General features: G+C 39.6%; 1 protein-coding gene across 1 annotated transcript in view; it reads right to left on the reverse strand.

Moving 5' to 3' along the window:
* The window catches only part of WDFY4 (WDFY family member 4), a 195,260-nt gene that overhangs the window by 38,627 nt on the left and 135,382 nt on the right, over positions 1-21,251 (reverse strand). Inside the window, exons 47-50 of the mRNA XM_063304372.1 lie at positions 13,521-13,563; positions 8,110-8,229; positions 7,860-7,977; positions 4,741-4,850 (exon numbers count right to left, since the gene is read on the reverse strand). Coding sequence (XP_063160442.1) covers positions 4,741-4,850; positions 7,860-7,977; positions 8,110-8,229; positions 13,521-13,563 — 391 coding nt within the window. The remainder of the gene's footprint in view (positions 1-4,740; positions 4,851-7,859; positions 7,978-8,109; positions 8,230-13,520; positions 13,564-21,251) is intronic.

A 21,251-nucleotide genomic window follows, 5' to 3' on the forward strand; every position in this document is an offset into this window, starting at 1 on the left:
TGGAGTTTGAAATAAAGCTCATCTTTCTGTTCAGGACTTGTGGGAAAAAGAAAAAATAGCAGGGGTAAAACTCTGAGCAATCTTGTTAGTAGGTCTATTTAGTTGAAACGGACCTCTGTTAATTACACAATTATGGACTTTCTGCCATTTCACCTTATTTTAACAAGTAGTGATCACACTGCATAATGTATATGTAACGTGCTCACAAAATTGCCAATCTGTACTCAGTGATAAATTGGAATTTATATTCAGTATGTCAATTGGCTGAGGCACTAAACTTTACAGAATTCTTCTAGCTCAGAAATATTCTTAAGTCTCCTTGCACATAGGCATGTTTGTGATCTCTCCACAGATTTTCAATAATATTTAAGTCTTGGGACTGTGAAGGCCATTCCAAAACCTTGTATCTTCCCTTCCTGTAAGTACTTCATAGTCAGTTTGGATGGTATTTTTCAAATCATGAAAATATCCCACCTCTCAGCTTTAATCTCTTTGCTAACTGTGAGATAATAGCTTGAAGACCAAGAAAAATCTCCATTACAGCTGACTGGAAAATGGTCAAATCTGCAAGACAGAACTCACAGATTGTTGCAAACATCCTACTGAAAAGTTTAGCTGACACTGGAGGAGTTGTCTACAGGTCCATGGTACAGTGCTGCTTATATAATAATGATCTGTCTGGAAGAGCTGTCAGAAGGAAATCTTCTCCAACTTCATCACAACAGTCATTTTTTTAAATATGCAAATGGAATTCTTGATAAGCCTGAAATGTTTTGGAACAATGTGTTTTGAACTGTTTGGACATCACAATACAAGGTATATTTGGAGAAAAGAATTCCTTGCCAACCATTAATCATGAAGGCATCTCTATTATGTTTTGGGACAGTGTGGCAGCATGTGCACAGGAGACGTTGTACAGGTGAAAGCAAGCATGGCTTCACTAAATTTCAACATATGTTCAAAGCTAACATTCCAATCAAGAAATTGAAGCTGAAAAGAGTTTGTATATTTCAGCAAGACAATTATCTAAAATGTATCTTACCACAAGGAAAGAAAGATAAAGGATTTGGAATGGATTTCATAGCCCCCAGACTTGAGTACTGATCTCAGACAGGCATAACATGCAAGGAGACCGTATAATATTTCTAAGAGAGAAGAGCTCTGCAAGGAAGACTCTTAGCTGGGCATAAGAAACATTTGGAAGCTATTATTTTGCCAGAAGAATGATACAACGTACTGACTGGAAGGTGGTTCCAATATTTGCACCTTCCATATTGTTTTATTATTTTGAATCTGTAAACAATTCCATGTTTACACAGTAGGTGTGCATTCAAATTTGCAGAAATATGTCATGTTTAACTTTGCACCATGCAGAAGGCTGTGTCAGCTGCTGTTCACTTAGGATTTCTTGAAGCATACAATCTGATCAGGGAGGCCAAACCATTTCCTTATAACTGCACTCCCTCCAAAGTGAATCAAGTCATGTTCCTGGTATACTCATCCGAACATCTTTGGGGGAGGCGAGTTATGACAAAAGGTAAGGAACAGCCTCCTTCGCCCTAATGGCACGACTGACTGCACTGCCTTGTGAGTAAATCTACATGAATTGGGTTTTGCATGGCTAGGAACCATGACGAGGAAGCTGGGAGGTCAGCTGGTGGACTGCAAAGTCATTGCAGAGTTAATCATTAAGAGGCAATATTAACAGCCCCCAGAGCTACCTTTCAGTTGAAACTATAGTGAATTGTAAGACAAGTCAACTGTACAGAGAGCGCTGGCTAACAAGTATCTCTTTGAAACCTCTTCAAAGCTATGTGGTTTTGATCTGCATATATACTAGATTGTGTCCAGAATATGTGACTGACACTTTTTCATCTGCTTTTTCAGCTTTTATGAGAGCTGATGGTAATCTCTAGGGAGACAATGTGATTCGTAATAAAAAGGTTATCTGTATTAAATAAAAATAATATCTACATAGAAAATGTTGTTAGCGCCTCAAATCCGGTTAAAGATATTACCATCCAGAAAAATGTAATTTTTTGCAGCTGTCTAATGCGTTTTGGAGAAAGTAATATCTCTAAAATGTACGCCTGTATTATTTATAAAGAAAGCAATAACTGATTTGCAGTATTTCTTATATTAATAAATGTATTTGCATATATTTGTATCAGAATTAGTGGGCTTTCTTCTCTCAGAATGCAGGAATTGCACAGGAAGGGAGGGGAAAAAGCCCTCAACAGTGCTGCAGGCTATTAAGGCATAGAGTGAGTCCATGCAGGAAAATTCCTTTGCCTCTTCTTTGGAGTGCTGCATGCAAGGCCTGTGAATTCAGTTTGTTCTTTGAACCTGCCATACTGAGTGCAGGCAAAGTGTTCCGATTGCTTGGTGAAGGGGAAACCTGACATATTTTCATTATCACAGTTGGATAAACCTCCCTTCGAGGGATTTAGTACTTCACTGTGGATTACGAAACTCAGAATATTCCCTAGCCCAGCCAGGCCTCAGGTTTATATTGTTACCATGCATGAACGCTCCTGCTTGCTCCATCTGCTATTGTCACCATTCCTACACTCCATTTGTTTTCTTTCTGCCAGTCTTGAAGATATGCCCAAGATTTCTTTTCCCAGACTCATGAGGACAGTTTTTAATAATTTTTCCATATCAGTAATGGAAACTGAAAGCTTTTTCTTTAGCTCATTTTAACATCCCTTTGCAGAACAAATCTGTTCCTGCGACTTGGAGGAGCTTACAGCTCTAGATCATAGATTCCTTTGATGTCTTTTGTCCTGCAACTTGCCCCCTATCTTCATATCCACATATCTACATATATACACAGACACACCCACACCCATGCACACCCATGCATATACTTGCTTAGTAGCTTAACCCTTAGTAGACACATTTTAGTATTTTATTCATAAAATAGTTTCATAATCCTATTAGTTTTAAGTATTAGTAGTTTTTTTAAGGACTGTATTACTTGCATTTATAGTGCTAGAGTGAACTATTCCTTTTATTTTATTGATTTTAGAAGCATTTATGCTTTTTATCTTGAACCTTCTAACCTAATAGAAATAATTGTACAAAATGCTGCCCGGTGACCATGACAGTAAGGATTCCCAACTGAAATGGCACAAGAGTTTGCCGACCTTGACTTGGCTTGTTCAAAAGACCCGGCTCCAAGGAAGGGCTCAGTCTTGGGTCTCCCTCACTCAGGGATGAACAGGCCCAGATAATTTTTTCTGCCATGTCCTCATGACGTTGCCTGTCTCATTCCTATCCTATAGCTGAAGCAGCTAACAGTTGTCCTTAGATCTTTCCATTTTAAATTAGTTTTCCATTATTATTATTTTTTTTTTTGCTGAGGACGTGATCTGGCTGATGATATGGTCAGGGATAGGAGCTGCCCAGTTCCTGTTGGCCACTTTAGGCAGCTGCAGGCACGCTTCCACAACCCCCACCCCCCCAGTCACTGTGCTCCATGGCCATTTTGGCTTGGGTGCAAGAGAAACTGGACACCCAGCCCCATAGAGGCGTAATGCACTTTCCAAAGCACTTACATGGACTCCTTTTGAAAGAGCACTAGACTGATTTTTCAAAATCCTATAATACACAGAAGATGAATTTAAACCATATTGCTCTTTTGTTGCTTTGGGGTACATTATAGGCTTTCTGCTGTTCCTGCCAAGGTGTTTTGCTCAGCTGTATTTTTACTGTTTTTATTATTTTGGCAAGTGGGCAACTCTACTTTCCCTAATCCATTCTGGCTTCTGCAGCAGGAAGCACCATAACAATCATGGTTGTTATTTGATGTGGGCCAGTCACTACTGTGTGTTCCCCATGGTCCTTCACGAGCTATTTCTGGGTGCTGCTGACAGTAACGTCAGAACTGGACATCATGGTCATTCCCTGGACTCCCTGATCACACATTGCCAACATTCCAACTATGTTGTAGCTCTAGCCAAGGAAAGTGCTGCCTCCTTCTGTCCCTATGACTTGTCAACCAGACTATTTTTGATCATGAGTTCAGTACTCTTTCAGAAATAGCAAATAACAAGTCATAAACATGGAGTCTGTCCATGCAGCTGACAGGTGACAAAACATCATTCCAAGCACCCACCTACACTCTCCCAGTATGACTTCCCCCATGCTAGGGTGCTTGAGTTGTGGTAGGAAGGAAAACAAAAAAGGGGGAATTCACCAAACATTTTCCTCAACTCACCCCACATTAAATCAATACAACAGCACCAGTCTTCTTTCTCAAGTGAAATAGGAATTGGCAGTGAGGACAGCACAATTTCAGTTGGCATGCTTTTCTGCTGGCTGGATTACTTTAACACTAGGATTGTTTTGGAGGAAAAGAATCCTAAGCAACAGAAAAAAGGTGAATGGAAGGAAGAAAAATAGTGTGTATAGGGGGGTGAGAAATTAAGAGCCAGTGATGATGGTTGAGCAGATTGCATGAAAACCTATCTAGCTGTGCTCTTGAGTTCTCAGATAACTTGTAATACAACTCTTGCATACAACTCCCTCCCTAGGCTTCCAAAGTTCTTTATATTTGCATAGCTCCTTGCAGTCCTCTCCACTACATTTATCCATTTGCTACTACAGTCAGGCAGAAATGTCAGGCCAGTGTCAAATGGGAGGCCTCGTGCAGCACAAAAGCACAAGATTTGGTCAGATGCTTTACCATGGGAGCTGTAACCCATGTTTTGTAAACTCTACCCAAGTTCAGCCTACCTGCAAAGATCGGAAGATTTCTGTGAAGGGTTCTAGGCGAACCAGATAGGAAGCCACAATAATTGCGGAGGAATAGTGGGTGCAGTAGTGACTCTGAGCTGAAAGGTTACCTACGAACAGGAAGAATCAGCTGTTTATAGACTCAGTTTTCAGATAAAACCTTCAGAATCAAACAATCCCTGAAATGTGTAATAACCAAATCAAATTTCAAATTTAGTCACTGCCCATCTCACTCAGAGAGCGACTCTGGGTAGTTTACAATAAAACAGGAATAAAATATTAGTAAAATACAATAAAACAATAAAGCCATACAATAAAAACAACCCTCTTAATAAATATTACATTCCAAGAGGTGGATGGTAAAACGTTCTTAATTCAATTTCCAGGGAGTGTCTTCAGGGGGCTAACCACCCCCAGGGGTTAGCATGATGTGTCTTATCAAGCAAGTACTCATACATGCCATTTATGGATATAACTTATCCATAAGGTCTTTGATTGTGTTGTATCTTTTGTATTTCTAAGAGACCTTCTTAGATGAAAATCACCTGCCGGCTGGGAATAATCTGTGGTGCTTTACTGTTACTGTTGCAAAAGGAAATCTGAAGTGACTCCTATTGGTTATGTTACTTAAGTGAGCTCCACCCAAACCAAAAATGGTTCAAGTTTTAAGGGAGTGACTATCACCAACAGCAAACACCGAAGTCATGCCAGTATGGTCAAGTTGGTTGGTTCTGTCCAAAATATTATCCCGAGCATTAGGGTAAATGAGGGTGGCCCTTGTGGCCTGTTAGTATGTATATGTAGAATGAATTGAGAATTTTAAAATTACTGAACAGATGCTAGTTAAATCATAGACAGCACACAAACAACAAACACACAGGTTGTCTAATACAAATTGTGATGCTGCACAAATGATGAAATGAGCATGGCAATGTCACAGTGCCTTTCGTATTTGTGTCCCACGCACGACGCAAGTACCTAAGTCACAGGGTTTGTGCTGTAATGTCAGAACGCAGGTTTTGTTAGCTGCCCTTCTTGTTCCCTCCTGCAGATGTGTATGGCTACCAAGATGATGAAAAGTCTAGAAAATAAATCCTATGAGGAGTGGTTAAAGGACCTTGATATGTTTAGCCTATAACAAAATGAGTGAAGGGAGATACAATCATTTTTGGATATCTGAAGGATTCTCCTACAGAAGAAGGAATGGATTGCCCCAGAAGGTGGTACCAGAACCAAAAGGTTAAAATTACAAAGGAAGAAGTTTCAGGCTAGACATCAGGAGGAACTTCCTAACAATGCAAGCCATCAGCCAGTAGAACAGGCTGCCACATGATGCAGCAATTTCTTCTTTGCCAGAAGCCTTCAAACAGAAGCTGGATGTTCATCTGTCAGAGATGCTCTACTGGATTCTGCAACAAGCAGGGGGTTGAACTAAATGACCTCTATGATACCTTCCAACCCTTTGATTCTATGAACATGTGTACTAAAATTAAGAACACGGATTGTGAGTGCAATTGTGTATCCATATGTCCCATGCTGTGGAACTGTGATCTTCAATAAGCAACCTCTTCCAGACAAATGTAATTAGGAAATGCAGCAATAGATTAAGATATTTTAGCACATAATTCATTGGTAAATAATTTTGGATTCAAAATTTTGTATATAATTTTAAAAGGCTAGGGATAAGCAGCTATATAGAACCCCAACTATAGCCTTATTTCATTTGCCAAAAATATGACCTCCCATGTGTATTAAGAAAATAAGGTACAGGGAGAAACTTTGTTAAATATGGGTGGCTTCTACATTTTCCAAATATTTCTTTAGCGATCCATGCATGATTTTAGAAGTTTTGAGAAGCACTTCCTGAAAGCATTAAAGAAAGTGCTTCTCAAAACTTCTAAAATCATGCATGGATTTTAAATTTCAAATTTCATACTTGGTGCTATTACTTTAATTTGCCCCATTTGTGATGATAGGGAAGAGGAAGTAAATGGGAATGAACAGAAAGGAGGCAGAATTCATTCCAGAACTTCTTGTGATGATCACATGGTTTATTTGAAAGAAAATGCAGAAAGAGGACGAGCCCTTGTGGTGCCACAACTAAGCAAGCACACAAAAAGATTTAAGAATAACTGTTAAAGAAAAGGAGGAAAAGAAAACTTCTTTGGCTCCTTTCAAAGATTAGCAAAATCTCCTAATTTCAGTTGAGGCACCCAGCATTTTTGTGTGCATGAAATTCTTTCACATCTAGCAAACAATGCTTACTTTATAGAGGGTAACTGGATTTGGTCCAGCTTGGTTTAATATGTTGCTGTCCTGCAACCTCTGATCAAAATCGTTTCAGCAGTAGAACTAGCCAGTCTCTGGAAGGAAATTCAACCACCAGACCCAGCAGATACAGGGATCTGAGGAGGGACTTCGGACTATTGAATCGAACTTACTCTGAGTGTCCTGCTTCCGTATTTCCAGAACCATGGAAAACAAATATGCTTGATATCTGGCAGCATAAGGCCCAATATCCATATCTGCAATTTTACTCTATTTTAAGTTATCTAGGAACATTAAGTTACCCTAGACCACTGATGGGCATGATGGAAATTTCAGAAATAAATACATTTCAGTAAGAATTCAGAAGGGTGGAGTCATTAACCTGGTTATGTGCCAGGGCCTGGGGCCCTGAGCATGGTAATGGTCCCGTTTCTTGGCTATATTAACACCTTACATTGCTTACTTGGCAACCATGTATATTCATTTTGTACTGTAACTGTTTTAATTGTAATTGTTTAATTGTTCAATAGTTTTTATTGTTGTAAGCCGCCCAGAGTCACTTGTTGAGATGGGCGGCTATAGAAATTGAATGAATGAATGAATGAATGAATGAATGAATGAATGAACCAAAGCACACCCCAGATCAGAGCTAACTGGGCTTTACTTCTTGGTGCTATTCCCCATTCTACCCAGCTCCTAAATCTCTTCTGGTTTTGTAAGGACAACTCTCCTGCTGCTTCCACAATCTTGCTATAAACCTGCTTTTTGTTACGCCAGGCAACTCTCTGGCCTGGCAAAAATGACAGGGGATTCAGGGTACACCACACTGATGCTGGAAATGGGACATGTACCTTCGGTCTTCTCCACTTCTTTGAAGCGCTGGATGAATTTCTCTTTTCTCTCCTCTGTCTGTGCCCCCATTGGTTTGGAGAGATCCCGAAAGGTATCTGGATTTGTCAGGTCTAGAGTCTGGAATACAAACACAAAAGAATTTTACTCACAGACAAACTGGGGCAGAAATTCCAGTGACTGACATAGAAGCAACAGTACATAGAAATTACATCCAACAAGCCACAGTCCAGCATAACAGAAATGGCTTACCTGGGAATGATAGTCTGCAAGGACCCATGGAAACACTGGATATTGCATGAGATCACTGTATGTACGTCCAGCTAGAGTGTTCAGGTACATAAGGTATTCAAAGTTGCTGATCTCTCTCTTCTGCCATGTCATGAAAACAAGGATTATTGAGTCACAGTTATAGGACTACCTCCCATAATATGAATGTATCAATTACCAATTACCGGTCATTTTCTAAATATATTTCTCCAGGACAGTAGCCTCTGTTCTTTTCAGATAGTTTCCCTGGAAGACTCTTTCTTTTGTGCCCTTTTCTATGGATTCCCACAGTGAAGTCTGGGAAGAACAACCTACCACATTCCCCTTGTACTGAAACTTGGCCCAGAAGTTTCCTAGCCTGAATGTCCATTCCAACCTAGCCTGATCCAGCCATGATGAATGGAAAGAAGTGGCAATAGAATAGAACAGAATAGCAGTAATGGCTAAACATATAAGAATATATGCACGGTAATATCTCTTATATCTTATATCTCTTTGGAGCTCAATGTCCCAAATTCATTGCTTGATAAGTTTCCTTTACGTTCTCATAACCCAAAATCTATGAAATCAGGTGTAAAACCATAAGCTTCTCTGTTATAGGTCTTATCCAAGTATGGATACAGGTAACTACCAGAATTAAAAGGCCAAAATCAGCTGGCATAAGCTTTAACCCAAGTTAAACATTGGTGTCCAGACTGTCCCTCCATCATAGCTAATCCTATTTCTAACCATAGGCCATATTTGGGATATATTTGGACAACTGCAGTATAAAAATTTGGAATGAATGATTTTGTATATCTTTAAGGCTCTGGAGCACAGAAGCACCTCTTGTGTGGAAGACTCTGAGGATTACCCTGACCCTAACTTTCTACAGAATACTTTATATGGGCATTTTAGGAGAGGAGCACACCAAGATTCTTATATAGTTTAATCTGTTCTAGTGCATTCCTGACAATTTGCCACCTATGCAACTCTATCTATCATCTATCTTCCATCTATCCATCTATCCATCTCTCTCTCTCTCTCTCTCTCTCTCTCTCTCTCTCTCATCTATCTCTATCTGCAAAGACTAAGACTTCTGTTTTTGCCTAAGTAGGATAAGTTGTTCTGCTCTGCAATGAGGGAAGCAGCCTTCGTGTTCTCCTTATTTTGCCAAGGGATGCTGAAACAAGACTTCCCTCAATCTGCATATGGTAAAACTGATACAGCTCTATTAATTTAGAGTAATGATAATTTGGATTAGAGAGGCTTATTATCAATGAACTAATACTGAAATTGAATGGGTGGAAGCCAATATACATACTTTCCTCACACTCCTGTGTGTCAGAACTGCCCTGACAAGTGTTCCCAGTGGTTATCTCTGACTCACACATAATAGTTGAGCAAACTCACTGAATATGCTATAGCAGGTACTGTAGCTATCAATAGATGACAGAAAACACAAGACTCTTCCAGACCTTGTCTCTAAGAATAGAGTCAAATGCACATTTGAAACCTACAAAGATTATATACAGAATCCCTCTGGAAAATTTCAATAATTTACCTGGAAAGTCAATCCTCAACTTGTCCTGAATCCTGCCTATTTGTCTACAGGAATGTTCTCTCTAAATTTCCAATTTAGGAAATTCCAGTTCAGGAGTCTGGTATAACATTTGCTTATGACACTCAGTAAAGTGATTGGTCTATAATCTGCAGGGTCAGTCTTATTTTTAAAAAGAGTATGTTTATCAAGCCCCAAATCTTTAGGTATATATGCTGCATGGTCCATATGGTTAAAGAGGGCTGTAAGTATAGGGGTTTACAATTCTATGTGAGCTTCCAACAATTCTCCTCCTGAATTCAGTTGTGAAATAAGCTTAAATATCTCTGAGGATGTAACAGGGGACCATTCTGGTAATAGGTTCAATTAGGAGCTTATTTCCAGAAGCTACTGAAAAGATGGAACTAAAATATTTCTCCCAAATGTCTGCTAAAATTCCACAGTCAATTGTGGGTCCATTGTGTAATGAACCCCCTTCTAATCAAATGCCAAAAATTGGCAGAATTTGTCAAAATAACAGCTGATACTATTTGCTACCAATTCTCTCTCAGGGTGTCCATCTTTTTCTTTCTAATTAAAGCTTTATATTGTATTTTCTGTAGGCACAATGTTTGTGGAAGAATGGGGCAGTTTTCCCCCCCAAGTGCCTTTTAGCTGGTTATTGGGGCTGTTTTGTCTTCCTGCATTCGTGATCAAAGCAGCACTCAGAGTTGGACATTTGCAACCTCTCTGAATATTGTCTTGATACAGGGTCACACAGGGTTTGAATTAGTGTCCAGAATTGCTCATCAGCCATTTTTGATTAATCTGCTGATATTATTGCTAACTTAACTTGGTGCAACCTGAATCTAACAGACCCAAAGTTGTTTTCTGTGACGTGACAGACCACCAAGCCCTTGCATGGCCCATTTCTGCTGGGCTAGCCATTCATATAAAGGTAGATTTGAATCAACCAGCTAAAAGTTCAAGTTAGGAGCTGGTGGTCCCCAGCAAGATGGCATCATACTTTAAACACATCTACCAAATAAAACAACTTACATAAGACTACCATATAATCGATGGCTATGTTATCTTCCATTTGTTCAATTGGAATCATTTGCTGTAGTCTATTTGCCATTTGGGCAAGGCATTACCCTCCTATAAATCACAAAATCCATCTTTTGATTCCAACCCCAAGTATAATTATCCCCATCACTAACCCGTGGTATGCTATTAAACCATACATATAGCCTAGTGTCATTTGAACCCATTCAAGCATTGAAGTCGCCAGCTATGATAACAGATGCTTCTGAATAAGCCTGCAAAAAATTGTGAATATATCATTCCAAATTATCCCAATGTAATTTGGTCTTAGTTATTAGCCACGGTAGAGGAGTGCAGATATTAACAATTGGGAAGCATTTAATCTGAATATGACTCAACTAGCTAGAAACAAATTGGCTCAAGATTGTAATCCAGTGATAAAAACTTTGTCTGGGACAAAGATTTTTGGGATACTCCTTTGGCCAAATTACACTGGTGCTAGAAGTACCTTTAAGCACAGGAGAGACAGAGCCATTTCATTCTAATATGCCTAGAGCTCAGGTCTTTTGACACAAGACTGTGTCAAAATTTGATATATAATTCACAAGTACAACCTCTGATCTTTTGAACATCCAGCTAACAATATTCCAAACTGTAATGAAATGTTGCCTTTTCTTTGTTCATGACATTCTTAGAATAGTTTTTGTTCTTCTGCAAGATGGACACCCTCACAATGCCTTCAAAGGGAGCTAAACTCAATCTGCAGAATTTCAGCCACTGGTATTTCAGTTGGATACTGTTCCAGATCTATTAAGTTTCCATATTCTTGATAACCTGTCTGTTCATCATGAGATTGAAAATTCAGGGTCATTATTTCCTTATCTGTAAGGGTTGATAACTGTCTGGAAAAGGATTCATGGTTCTTAGTAGTATTAAAAATATTAACATCTTTAAGAGGCAGAAGGAATGATCAGGCTCATTCATGCAGGCTCTCTTATTCAGAAATTCAGGTGGGTTTTCCTTGCTGCTCATTCTGGATTTGGGGCCACAACAGTGCATGAACTATTTCCCAGGGGTCTTTAATTAAATCAGTTTGTGAGTTTTGAATTGTGTGAACATTATCAGTATTGTTGGATAGATCTGTGATTGAGGAATTACAATTATCTATACAGATTCTATTGGTAGCCCTCCAATCTATGTTGGTTGAGTGTTAAACGTATTTTTGGGTGAGGAATTTATAGCTGGATGAATCTGGAAGGGAGCCAGTCTTTACCAGCCCACTCACAAAGCAATGCCGTATCTTCTATTGCATGCATGCCAGAGTCAGAGGAAGGAATAAGCAAAGTGATTGGGCACACAAAACAGTTGCTGCCAATGCTGGCTTCGTTTTTTCCCATTTTAAAATGTTAACCCCTTATGTTGTCTGTGTGTAAATTCTTCTACAGGTTTAACAGGGATTTTTGTTCTTCAGTCATTTTGGGAGGGAGGGAGGGAGGGTGGGAACAAAGGAAGATTTCCAATGTTCCCTGCCAGCTTCACACAAGGAAAGTCATTAGGAAAGCCAGCAGGAAGTTGGAAGTTGCTCCCATTCCCACCACTTTTTTGCCCGCCCATGGTTATTCTGTTTCTCTGCTTAGGTAAGGAAATACAGTATCTCTGACATGATGGCGCAACAGGTCATGGGTTGTCTAGTTTTTTCTAAATCTCTAGGATTAATTCAATATTTGTGAGCTGCATTACAGTAGATTCTTTATATTTGCCTTTCTATTGTGCCATATTGATACATTGCTATCTGTACCATCACTCTTTCGGCTGATGAAAGTGATAAACTCTTTGATTATGAGCTTGAGTAAATCTCTCATCTCCCTCCCTCCCTCCCTCCCTCCCTCCCTCCCTCCCTCCCTCTTGATATATGACTTTTTGTTTTTTCTGCTTTCTCCCACTGTATTTGCCTATATTCATTCTCCTTTCTGTCCTTATTTTTGATAACTTCCTCCCCAATTTAGAATAAAAGCATCAGTTTTGGTACTGAGTACTGATGCTATTTGTAGATGTGTTAGTTGGCCATTTTCTCCGCCCAGAAGTGACAACTACACATTTTCAAAGAGCATTCATAGTTTGAGATGATGCTATGTTTGCGCATGCTCACCAGTGAGCCATGAAAAATTAAGTAAAGTTGTCTGCATTCCATTATTATATATCAGTATTATTTTACTGAACTTAACATGGACATTTTATTTATAATCCACCATGGACATTTTAAATGCTTGTATATATTGTCAGCTACTGAAAGTCGTATGTAAAATTGTGACAATATATAAATAGAATAAATACATAAATAATATAAATAAATAAATTCAAGGATCTTCTAGATGTGAAGCTTCAGAGCCCCGCCCAGTTCCCTGAAAAGGAAGCTTCCGATGTCTCAGTGTTCTCTTTCTTCTTCAACTCATACAACATACTAATCTAAAAATGGCAGCATTTATAGACAGCACCATTGATTGGCCCAGACAGCTCATCTAAGAACAGGAAATGCAGTTCTAACAAGCAGGTGATGATTTTAAAACCAGGTCTCACAGCCAACTGAGAACATATAATCTCCTCCTAAGCCAGAACCAGATGGCTCCCAAGCTTGCTTCTCGTCTTTGCACATAAAATTCTTAACTATATAGCTTGTGGAGAAAAGGTACTATCCTTCTTGGATCAGATGGTAAACCATTTTAGTGTGTTCTGTGTGTACAGCTCAACTGTGAAAAAAGTTAATCTTAGAATATCAGTTTGACAAAGAATTGATTGATTTCAAAGGAACAATGCCAACAAAATATTTTACCTGCCACTTCAACAGCATGGACTTTTTTTTTCCTGGTTGCTTTCTGCAAAAAAAAAAAAAGATTGTGTCAATCATATTTCCTTTTCCAATGACCACAGAATGGGAACAAAAGCAGCTATTAATGCCAATTTGAGCAAATAGGACTTGATTCCATTGAACTGGAGACCTAAGATTCAAAGAAGGCCTGATTCAATTTGTGTCTGAAATCTGAGCACAAACTAAATCAATTTAAGCTGCTTTGAGAATTTTGAAAAAAAGATTCATCCTTCAGTTATAATGGGGAAGCATCAACATGCCTGCAGCATTTTAACAATGGAAGGGAATGAGAATAACACAGATGGTTCACCCTTCAGGGGACAATAACCCTATAAAATTCCAGTGGATACTTTCAAGGGTTCACCATACCAACTGTTTTAAATATTTCCTTGCAACTTTTAAGGCAGGGATGGACAGCACAGCAGCCTCAGAACTGTCCAACCAAGGGTATAATTAATGTAGATTGAATCAGTGCAGACATAGCATCCAATTCCAATTTCAAAACTACTTTAAAACGTCAGGTTTTTCCATTTCCACTGGCTTTGGGGGCTGCCAGGTTACCATGATACTGATGAATGCCCACTGACTTACCCTCGTGGGGTAGTATAGCTTTGCTGTCTCTGATCACTGGGTCAGAGCTGGTGTAACAGGTTGACAAGTTTGGACTTCCAGGACTTCCTCATCACTGGATTTGGGGGGATGTCAGGCTGTGCAAGGCACAATGACAAAGCTTGTTTTTTTTGGGGGGGGGGCAAGATTAAGTTATCCAAATACTGGCTCAATGTCACTAAACCAAGGTATCAGAAACAAGTTGGCACATTAAGATACAGTACCACAGAGATAGGCAGGCATCAAAAAGAGGTTGGCACAAAAAAAGTGGCATTTGTAGTCTTGCCACTTGTCATTCTTGAAATTCTGTTGTATTCTTTCTCAGAGGGTTCTTAAGAAATTGTAACTGAGAAGAAACTGAGAGCAGAGAAACCCAAAGAAATGTTAGCATATACAGTAATCTTGCTGCCATTCCATTTGCAGTCTTGGTTGCCATACACATTTGGAAAGACCATGGGTGACCAGTTAATGAAATAATCGGCAAATGGCATTAGCAAACAGCAATTCCTTGTCTATAATCTGACCGTTACCAGGTGTGATCATATTCTAGTATGAGAAAATCCCTATTGGAGAAATCCTTCCAGTTAAGCTTATGTGCCTGCCTTGTCCTAGGCCAATATGAACAAGTCCTCAGTTCAATGGTTCAACAACTCCCAGGACTTCCAAAATCATTATCTTAAAAATGAGTCCACCATTCCAGGCCTAGGCAATGGCAAATCATTTCTACATTATTGTCAAGACAACAACATGGACATATTCATGTAGTGACCAGGAGTTGAGCTTGACACAAGGGAAACCCTACTACATCCCCTTTCCTCCCTCTGGCTACCTATCTTCTTCACCACCAGACCAGACATGCATCTTTTTAGCTTGGCAAACTTGGCTCCTTATGAGAATGATCCAGAAGGGCATCCAATGACAACTCTCAGTGTAAATTGCTGGTGATACTCTATCTCAGCAAATCATTACCTTTTACTTCTAAAAAGCTTATCGATGGCTGTGTTGACACCTCCAAAACGTACAGAGAATGCTAATGTGAAAACTTGTTTTATCTGGGCAAGATTCAGTTATTCACAATATTGGCTGGTTGATAATATCAGTTAGCTGACACAGGCTGGCATAGTAAGATACAGCACCACAGAGATAGGCAAGCACCAATTATTTCTTTTGGACAGCCTTCTCCTTGGTTTTAGTGTGATCCTTTTCTAAAGTATTGTTCAGTGCTGAGAATTTCCTAGGAAGCTGACTTTGGTTGTTTCACATTTTTCCCTTTGGGAAAGCGCCAGGCAGGTGAAGCACTGAGCAGCCACAGGACTGCCTGCCAATGGCAGCTGCTTCCTGCTTTTCTCCTGGGATGATGCACAGGACAGATGAAACCCAGTGGCTGGCTGGCACTTAGACAATCCATGGCCCAAGAATGTGCTGCTTGGTGGTTCTTCCCCCAGCTATACAAAGAAGCTGGAATTCAATTTTATGTTGAAAAGGGTTGCATGGATGAAATTTGTGTAAGAGAAAATGAGAGATCTGTGGTCAGAAAAAGACTTCTGGAAACTTATGTCAGCAAGCATGCACAAAGACATTTCCTGCAGGTTGCTTGATTAGTGAATGATCTACTTTAGCAGACTTCATTCAGTGCTACAGCTAGAATGGGCTTGAAACTCTCCTACTTTCTTGGACATCCCTATTATGAACCCCATTCTGATAATATGAACAGAATGGCCTTGATTGTAGAGTTCTATTATTATTCCTAGGGTTCTAAAGGCTGCATCATCTATTGGCTTGTGTTTATGGTCTGGATGAAAATAGGCAGGGTATCTGTGGTTTCTCTTCGTACTATCAATATTCTTCCTGTCTCTGCTGGACTACTTAGCAGATTCACTGCCCAATTTCAACCCTCAAGTAATCAGAAAAAAAAAAAAAGATTCATAAACCCCTGGAAATTTCACTTTAGAATTCATTATGAACTAATAGTTTGGACATATTTAATCCTGTTGCTGGTTCTACAGGTCAGCAGTAGCTCTAAGGCTCTTTCATAAGATAATCACATTTGATCAGGCTGCATTATACATTTAATCTGAATTTTTCATTTTTAAAACAATTCCCATCAGGCACAACCATTAAAAATGAATTGCAATTAACTTAAAGTAGGAAAAATAATTCAAAAAATGTGTCTATTAAAGGAAGTGGGCATGTCCAGTAAGTAAGTAGACAGACAGACAGAGTTTTTTCTTTAAACAAAAAGGAACAGAACTAATTTAGGAGTGGAAAAGTAGAGTACAATCAAAATTGGTAATGTGGCCATTCCTAATCATTGGATGGATGCAAGCAATCAGTACTACCCACTCCATTCTTAGCACAGCAACATTCACTCCTTTTGGCAAGTGGACATTTCCTCTCACTGCTGGATTGCTAAGGGAGGTGAGACTTGTAATAATTGGATTGCATCTGAGCACGTATATGGATTGCACTGACTCTGCTCCTCCTCTTCTTCCTCCTCCTCCAAGGGGGGGATAGAGGGCAACTTCTCAAATTCCATTTTATTCTCAGAATAATCCTGTGAATAAACCTCCAGATTGAGTTGCTGCAAATGGCACAATACTCCCTCCAGCCAGTTGATGAACAGAAAGAAGTCACTGTCCAATACTTCAACAGCAGATATGTTGGGAAAAAGAGGCTGACTCTCAAATAAAGCTGGCAGCTCAAAGCCAGCCTTCCCACAAGGTTGTCCTGATCTAAGATGTTTGTTTGCTGAAGTCAGCGGAATCCAAAGACCTTTCTGCCTGGTATATCATCGTTATCATTATCACCATCATCATCTGAGACACGTTGGCCTAAAACTCTAAGTACCATTTCCAAATACCATTCTTACAGAATCTCAAGACTTATTGAGAAGATGGAGTTACAAGAACTTCAGCTACTGAACTATTTCTCACTTAGAAACAATGTTGGGTGGAGACTTCTTGCAGCAGCATCCACAGGGTGGGGTGGGGTTGGTGTCCAAGGTCCAAAAGATAGTGTGGGTGACATCATCACCATCCAAGCCTGCCCCTTTTTGTACAAAAGGGGCAGAACCTGAATCATGACATTGTTCCAATAGAAGAGAAATACACTAAGACTGAAATGCCCAGAATCATGGACCTCATCAACGTCTCCCTCAGTACCTGCTTTCAGTTTGATGGACAGATATACAAACAAATCAGAGGGACACCCATGGGACCACCACTCTCAGGACTCATAGCAGAGACCGTAATGCAGCATCTAGAAACTACAGCATTCCCACACATACAACCAAGAGTATGGACCTGGTATGTAGACCACACCTTCGTCATAATAAAAAAGGAACAACTTGAGAAGACACATGAAACCATCAACAACATCTTTAAAGGAATAAAATTCACAAGAGAAGAAGAAAACCACAGTACACTACCCTTCCTGGATATCCTCATCAGCAGAGGAAACGGCGGCAAGTAAGAAACGCAAATCTATCGAAAAACAGCCCACACTAACCAAGTGCTCCATTACCAAAGCAACAATCCAACCTCCCACAAGAGCACCAAGGACTCCTAATGACATTGTGTTCACCTCCCACAGGTCCTCTTGGTTCTTTAACTTCATTCTAATAGCCTTCCTGTGATCTAGTAAAGAGCAGGGTTTTTTCCACTGATCATGGAGAAGCTGTTGACATAAAAGCCTCCTGAACCTATAACCACCAGGGAACCAACACTTGCATCATACATCTTCCCAGGAATTTTAATTTGAGAAATGCTCAAGCCTGATAATATTTTCAATGTCTTCCTCATTAAGTAGGTATGCAACAGGATTGGTTCTTCAGCCCAGTAATCATCAACATTTTTATTAATGACTTAGATGAAGAAGTGAGGGGAATGCTTATCAAATTTCAGATAGCAAAAATTCATATACAGTAAAATAAAATTCAAAATGATCTTGATAGAGATCTATCATGATCTAGATAGGTTTGAGAAATGGGTTGAAAATAGAGTAAACTCTCGATTTAACAGACCAATTGAGGCAACAAGGTGTTTGTTACTTCCCAATGTCCATTAAATTCCAAAGTACATAATTTACAGTGATTATGTTATTTGCATAATGACATTACTACACAAGTAAATTGATGCAAATGTGTAAATATAATGCAATTTAATATAAATGTCCTGCCCAGACTACTTTGGATGCAAAAGACTTGTCCTTGTGTGAGAGAGATATTAGGATGGACATTTTTGTCTGTTACATCCAAAGTCTGCTAAATGAGAATCTACCAAATTGAGGTTTTAGAATCCATGAAATTCAACAGAGACAAATGCAAAACTATTCAGTTAGGAAGCAAAATTCAGATGCATAGGGTCTGGTACTCGAACATTTTTATTGATGATTTGGAGAAGAAAGTGGAGTGGATATTAACTATAGGCAGTCCTTGCTTAATGATTGTCCTGTTTAGGAACCATTCAAAGTTATGACAGTGCTGAAGAAGTAACTTTACAATTGGTCCTTGCGCTTACAACCATTGCAACATCCCTGCAGTCACATGATCAAGATTTGGGCACTTGCAACTGGTGGCTATTTACAACTATCGTAGCATCCTGCGGTAACATGATTGCCATTTGTGACCTTCACAGCTGGCTTCCAACAAGCAGAATCAGTGGAGAAGTCAACAGTAAAATTGCAAGTCACGGTCACGTGATGTCTTGCTTAATGACCATGGCAGAAGTGAGGTCGTAAGTCCATCACAGTTCAGTGATGTTTCACTTAATGACTGTATCACTTAGCAATGGATTTGCTGTCCCAATTGTGGTTGTTAAGCGAGGACTACCTGTAAATTTGTGCAGTACAAATGATGAACAAATGAGGTATTTCTGGCTTGGCAATAATATGTATGGAAAGGAGTTTAGAACTGCAGCTGATTCCAAGGTAAATATGAGCCAGCAGTGTGATATGGCATAAAAAAGGCCAATGCAATTTTACATACAACAATGCAACCAATTTCCCAGAGGTCATGGGCTCTCCTTCACTGGAAGTGTTCAAGTAGAAGTTGGACAGCCATCTGTGGAGATTATTTAATTTGCATTCCTGCACAGAGCCAAAATACTGACTCAGTGGCCCTATTCTGACTCTATGCTTGTATGAAATATAAACAAACATGCTTGCTGCAGTTCAGATATTCATTCCTGATTTCCTGTATCTCACTGGCTGCCACAAGGAAGTCACCCCGCTTGTTACATGGCAGAGACACCTTGTCCCCAGCATTTCTGCTGCTTAACTCTTTACCAGCAGCTCGGTCTTCTGCTGTGTCACTGCTAGAGACATAGTGATGATCTCACAGACACGGTGGAGCTTCTTGTAGGTCAGTCTAGAATGGTTACAGCAAAAGTTCACCAGCCACAGCTGTCCTCCAGAGGACCTTGTGCTGTTTCAAGGCTGAATGCTGTTTCTATTCATAGAAACTGCTGGTTTCTCAGGCCTGGGAGGTGCAGCTGGGACTTTCTGTGCTGACTTGGAACTTGCACATTGGAAACCAGGCATATGCTAATGATCTCTAAGGGCTTGGAATTTCCTGTTGCTTAGATACAAAGTTTCACAGGCAGCATCGTAACAGCTGACTAGAATATCACACGAACAGGGTAAGTCACACTCTCTTGAAGCAAGCAGGTCACCATTGATTTTAAATTGTTGTTTCGATATTAGAATTTGTGGGCCAGCAAAAATCAGATGAGAGTTTGCCATGCAGTTCAGAGGTTTATCTCCAAGCATTGAAAAAGAAATTATCCATTAATCAGAATATTCTTGGAGGAATAGGCTTGCCAAGAAAGCATGAGGCCAGGTCCACTAGTAGTATTCTTGCTGGCATGCAATTCCCTTAAGTGTTAACTAGTTTATTTATTTTTTAATAAACACTTGCTTTCTTGTTGATTCTCTGTGTAGAATTTATAAATCTGGATTGGGAATTGCAGACTCCATTTAACTTAAAGCAGCTTGCTATTAGGAAGTAAAGCTATTGAAGTGTTACTCAGCTACAGAGATGCAGCAATCTAGTAAGCTTGCAAGGGATGTTGGGAATCCTCTAAGATTTACATTGCTTTTGATGTACAACCAGCCTGGCAGGTGCTGAATGTGCTATAATTCTTAGCGGTTGTCATGATTTGTGGAAGTTGTCCTCATAACTGTGGTCCCTAGGAGAGCAGCCTTGAAACCTTTCTTGGCCACTATGGCTGGGCTGAGGGTCCCTCTCTTCAGTGCCAGGATGGGAGAGGAGAAGAAGACAAGTTCTGATAGGAAGTGAAGATGCCTATCTCTTGTAACAAGTAAAGGTGGCTTCCTCTGTGAATGTTGTGCAAACATCCCAGGGAACCACAGTACAGATCAGTGTTTCTCAACCTTAGCAAATTTCTGGCTGGGGGATTCTGGGAACTGAAGTCCAGACATCTGAAAGTTGCCCAGGTTGAGAAACACTGGTATAGATTCTTCATCTCCAGCACAAGTAGCTGGCTTAGCAGGAATCAATATATAGGCGAATTCACAAAAAAGGGATATTTTCCAACCAGGTTCCAACTATTATTTTAAACTAACTAGAGGATGCCTGACCTGCTCTGCATAGCCATCCATTTCAGCTCCAGGAATTTGGAGGGGAAAGTGAACACAAGGAATTAATATGACTTTGAATTGGGGTGATGAGGAAAATAAATCCTTTCTTAGACATATAATAAGAATATTGAAGTTACTGATTCATGAAAAATACTTTCTTTTTCCAAAAACCACTTCCAGATGAAGTAATCAGGAGCAAGAGAATGGTAAAGAAGACATAAATGGAAGAGAGGAATTATGTAGACTATTGAAAAAATGGCAGCCAATCTTCCTCTTTTCATTCAGCTAGCTCTGTGGTTGTAATTGCTATTACTATTGTTATTTATGCACATTATTATTATTTAGATCTCAGGATCCCTAAGGCCCCTTGACCGTTTACAGATAAAGTACATAAGAAACAATATATAATAAACAAAAAGGGTATAAATAAAAGGTCCACAGGCTAATGAAAACACGGAATAAAATTAAATTAACCAGACAGAAGTATAA

This window comes from Candoia aspera, chromosome 5, assembly GCF_035149785.1.
Source record: "Candoia aspera isolate rCanAsp1 chromosome 5, rCanAsp1.hap2, whole genome shotgun sequence".
In the NCBI taxonomy this organism is placed as follows: domain Eukaryota; kingdom Metazoa; phylum Chordata; class Lepidosauria; order Squamata; family Boidae; genus Candoia; species Candoia aspera.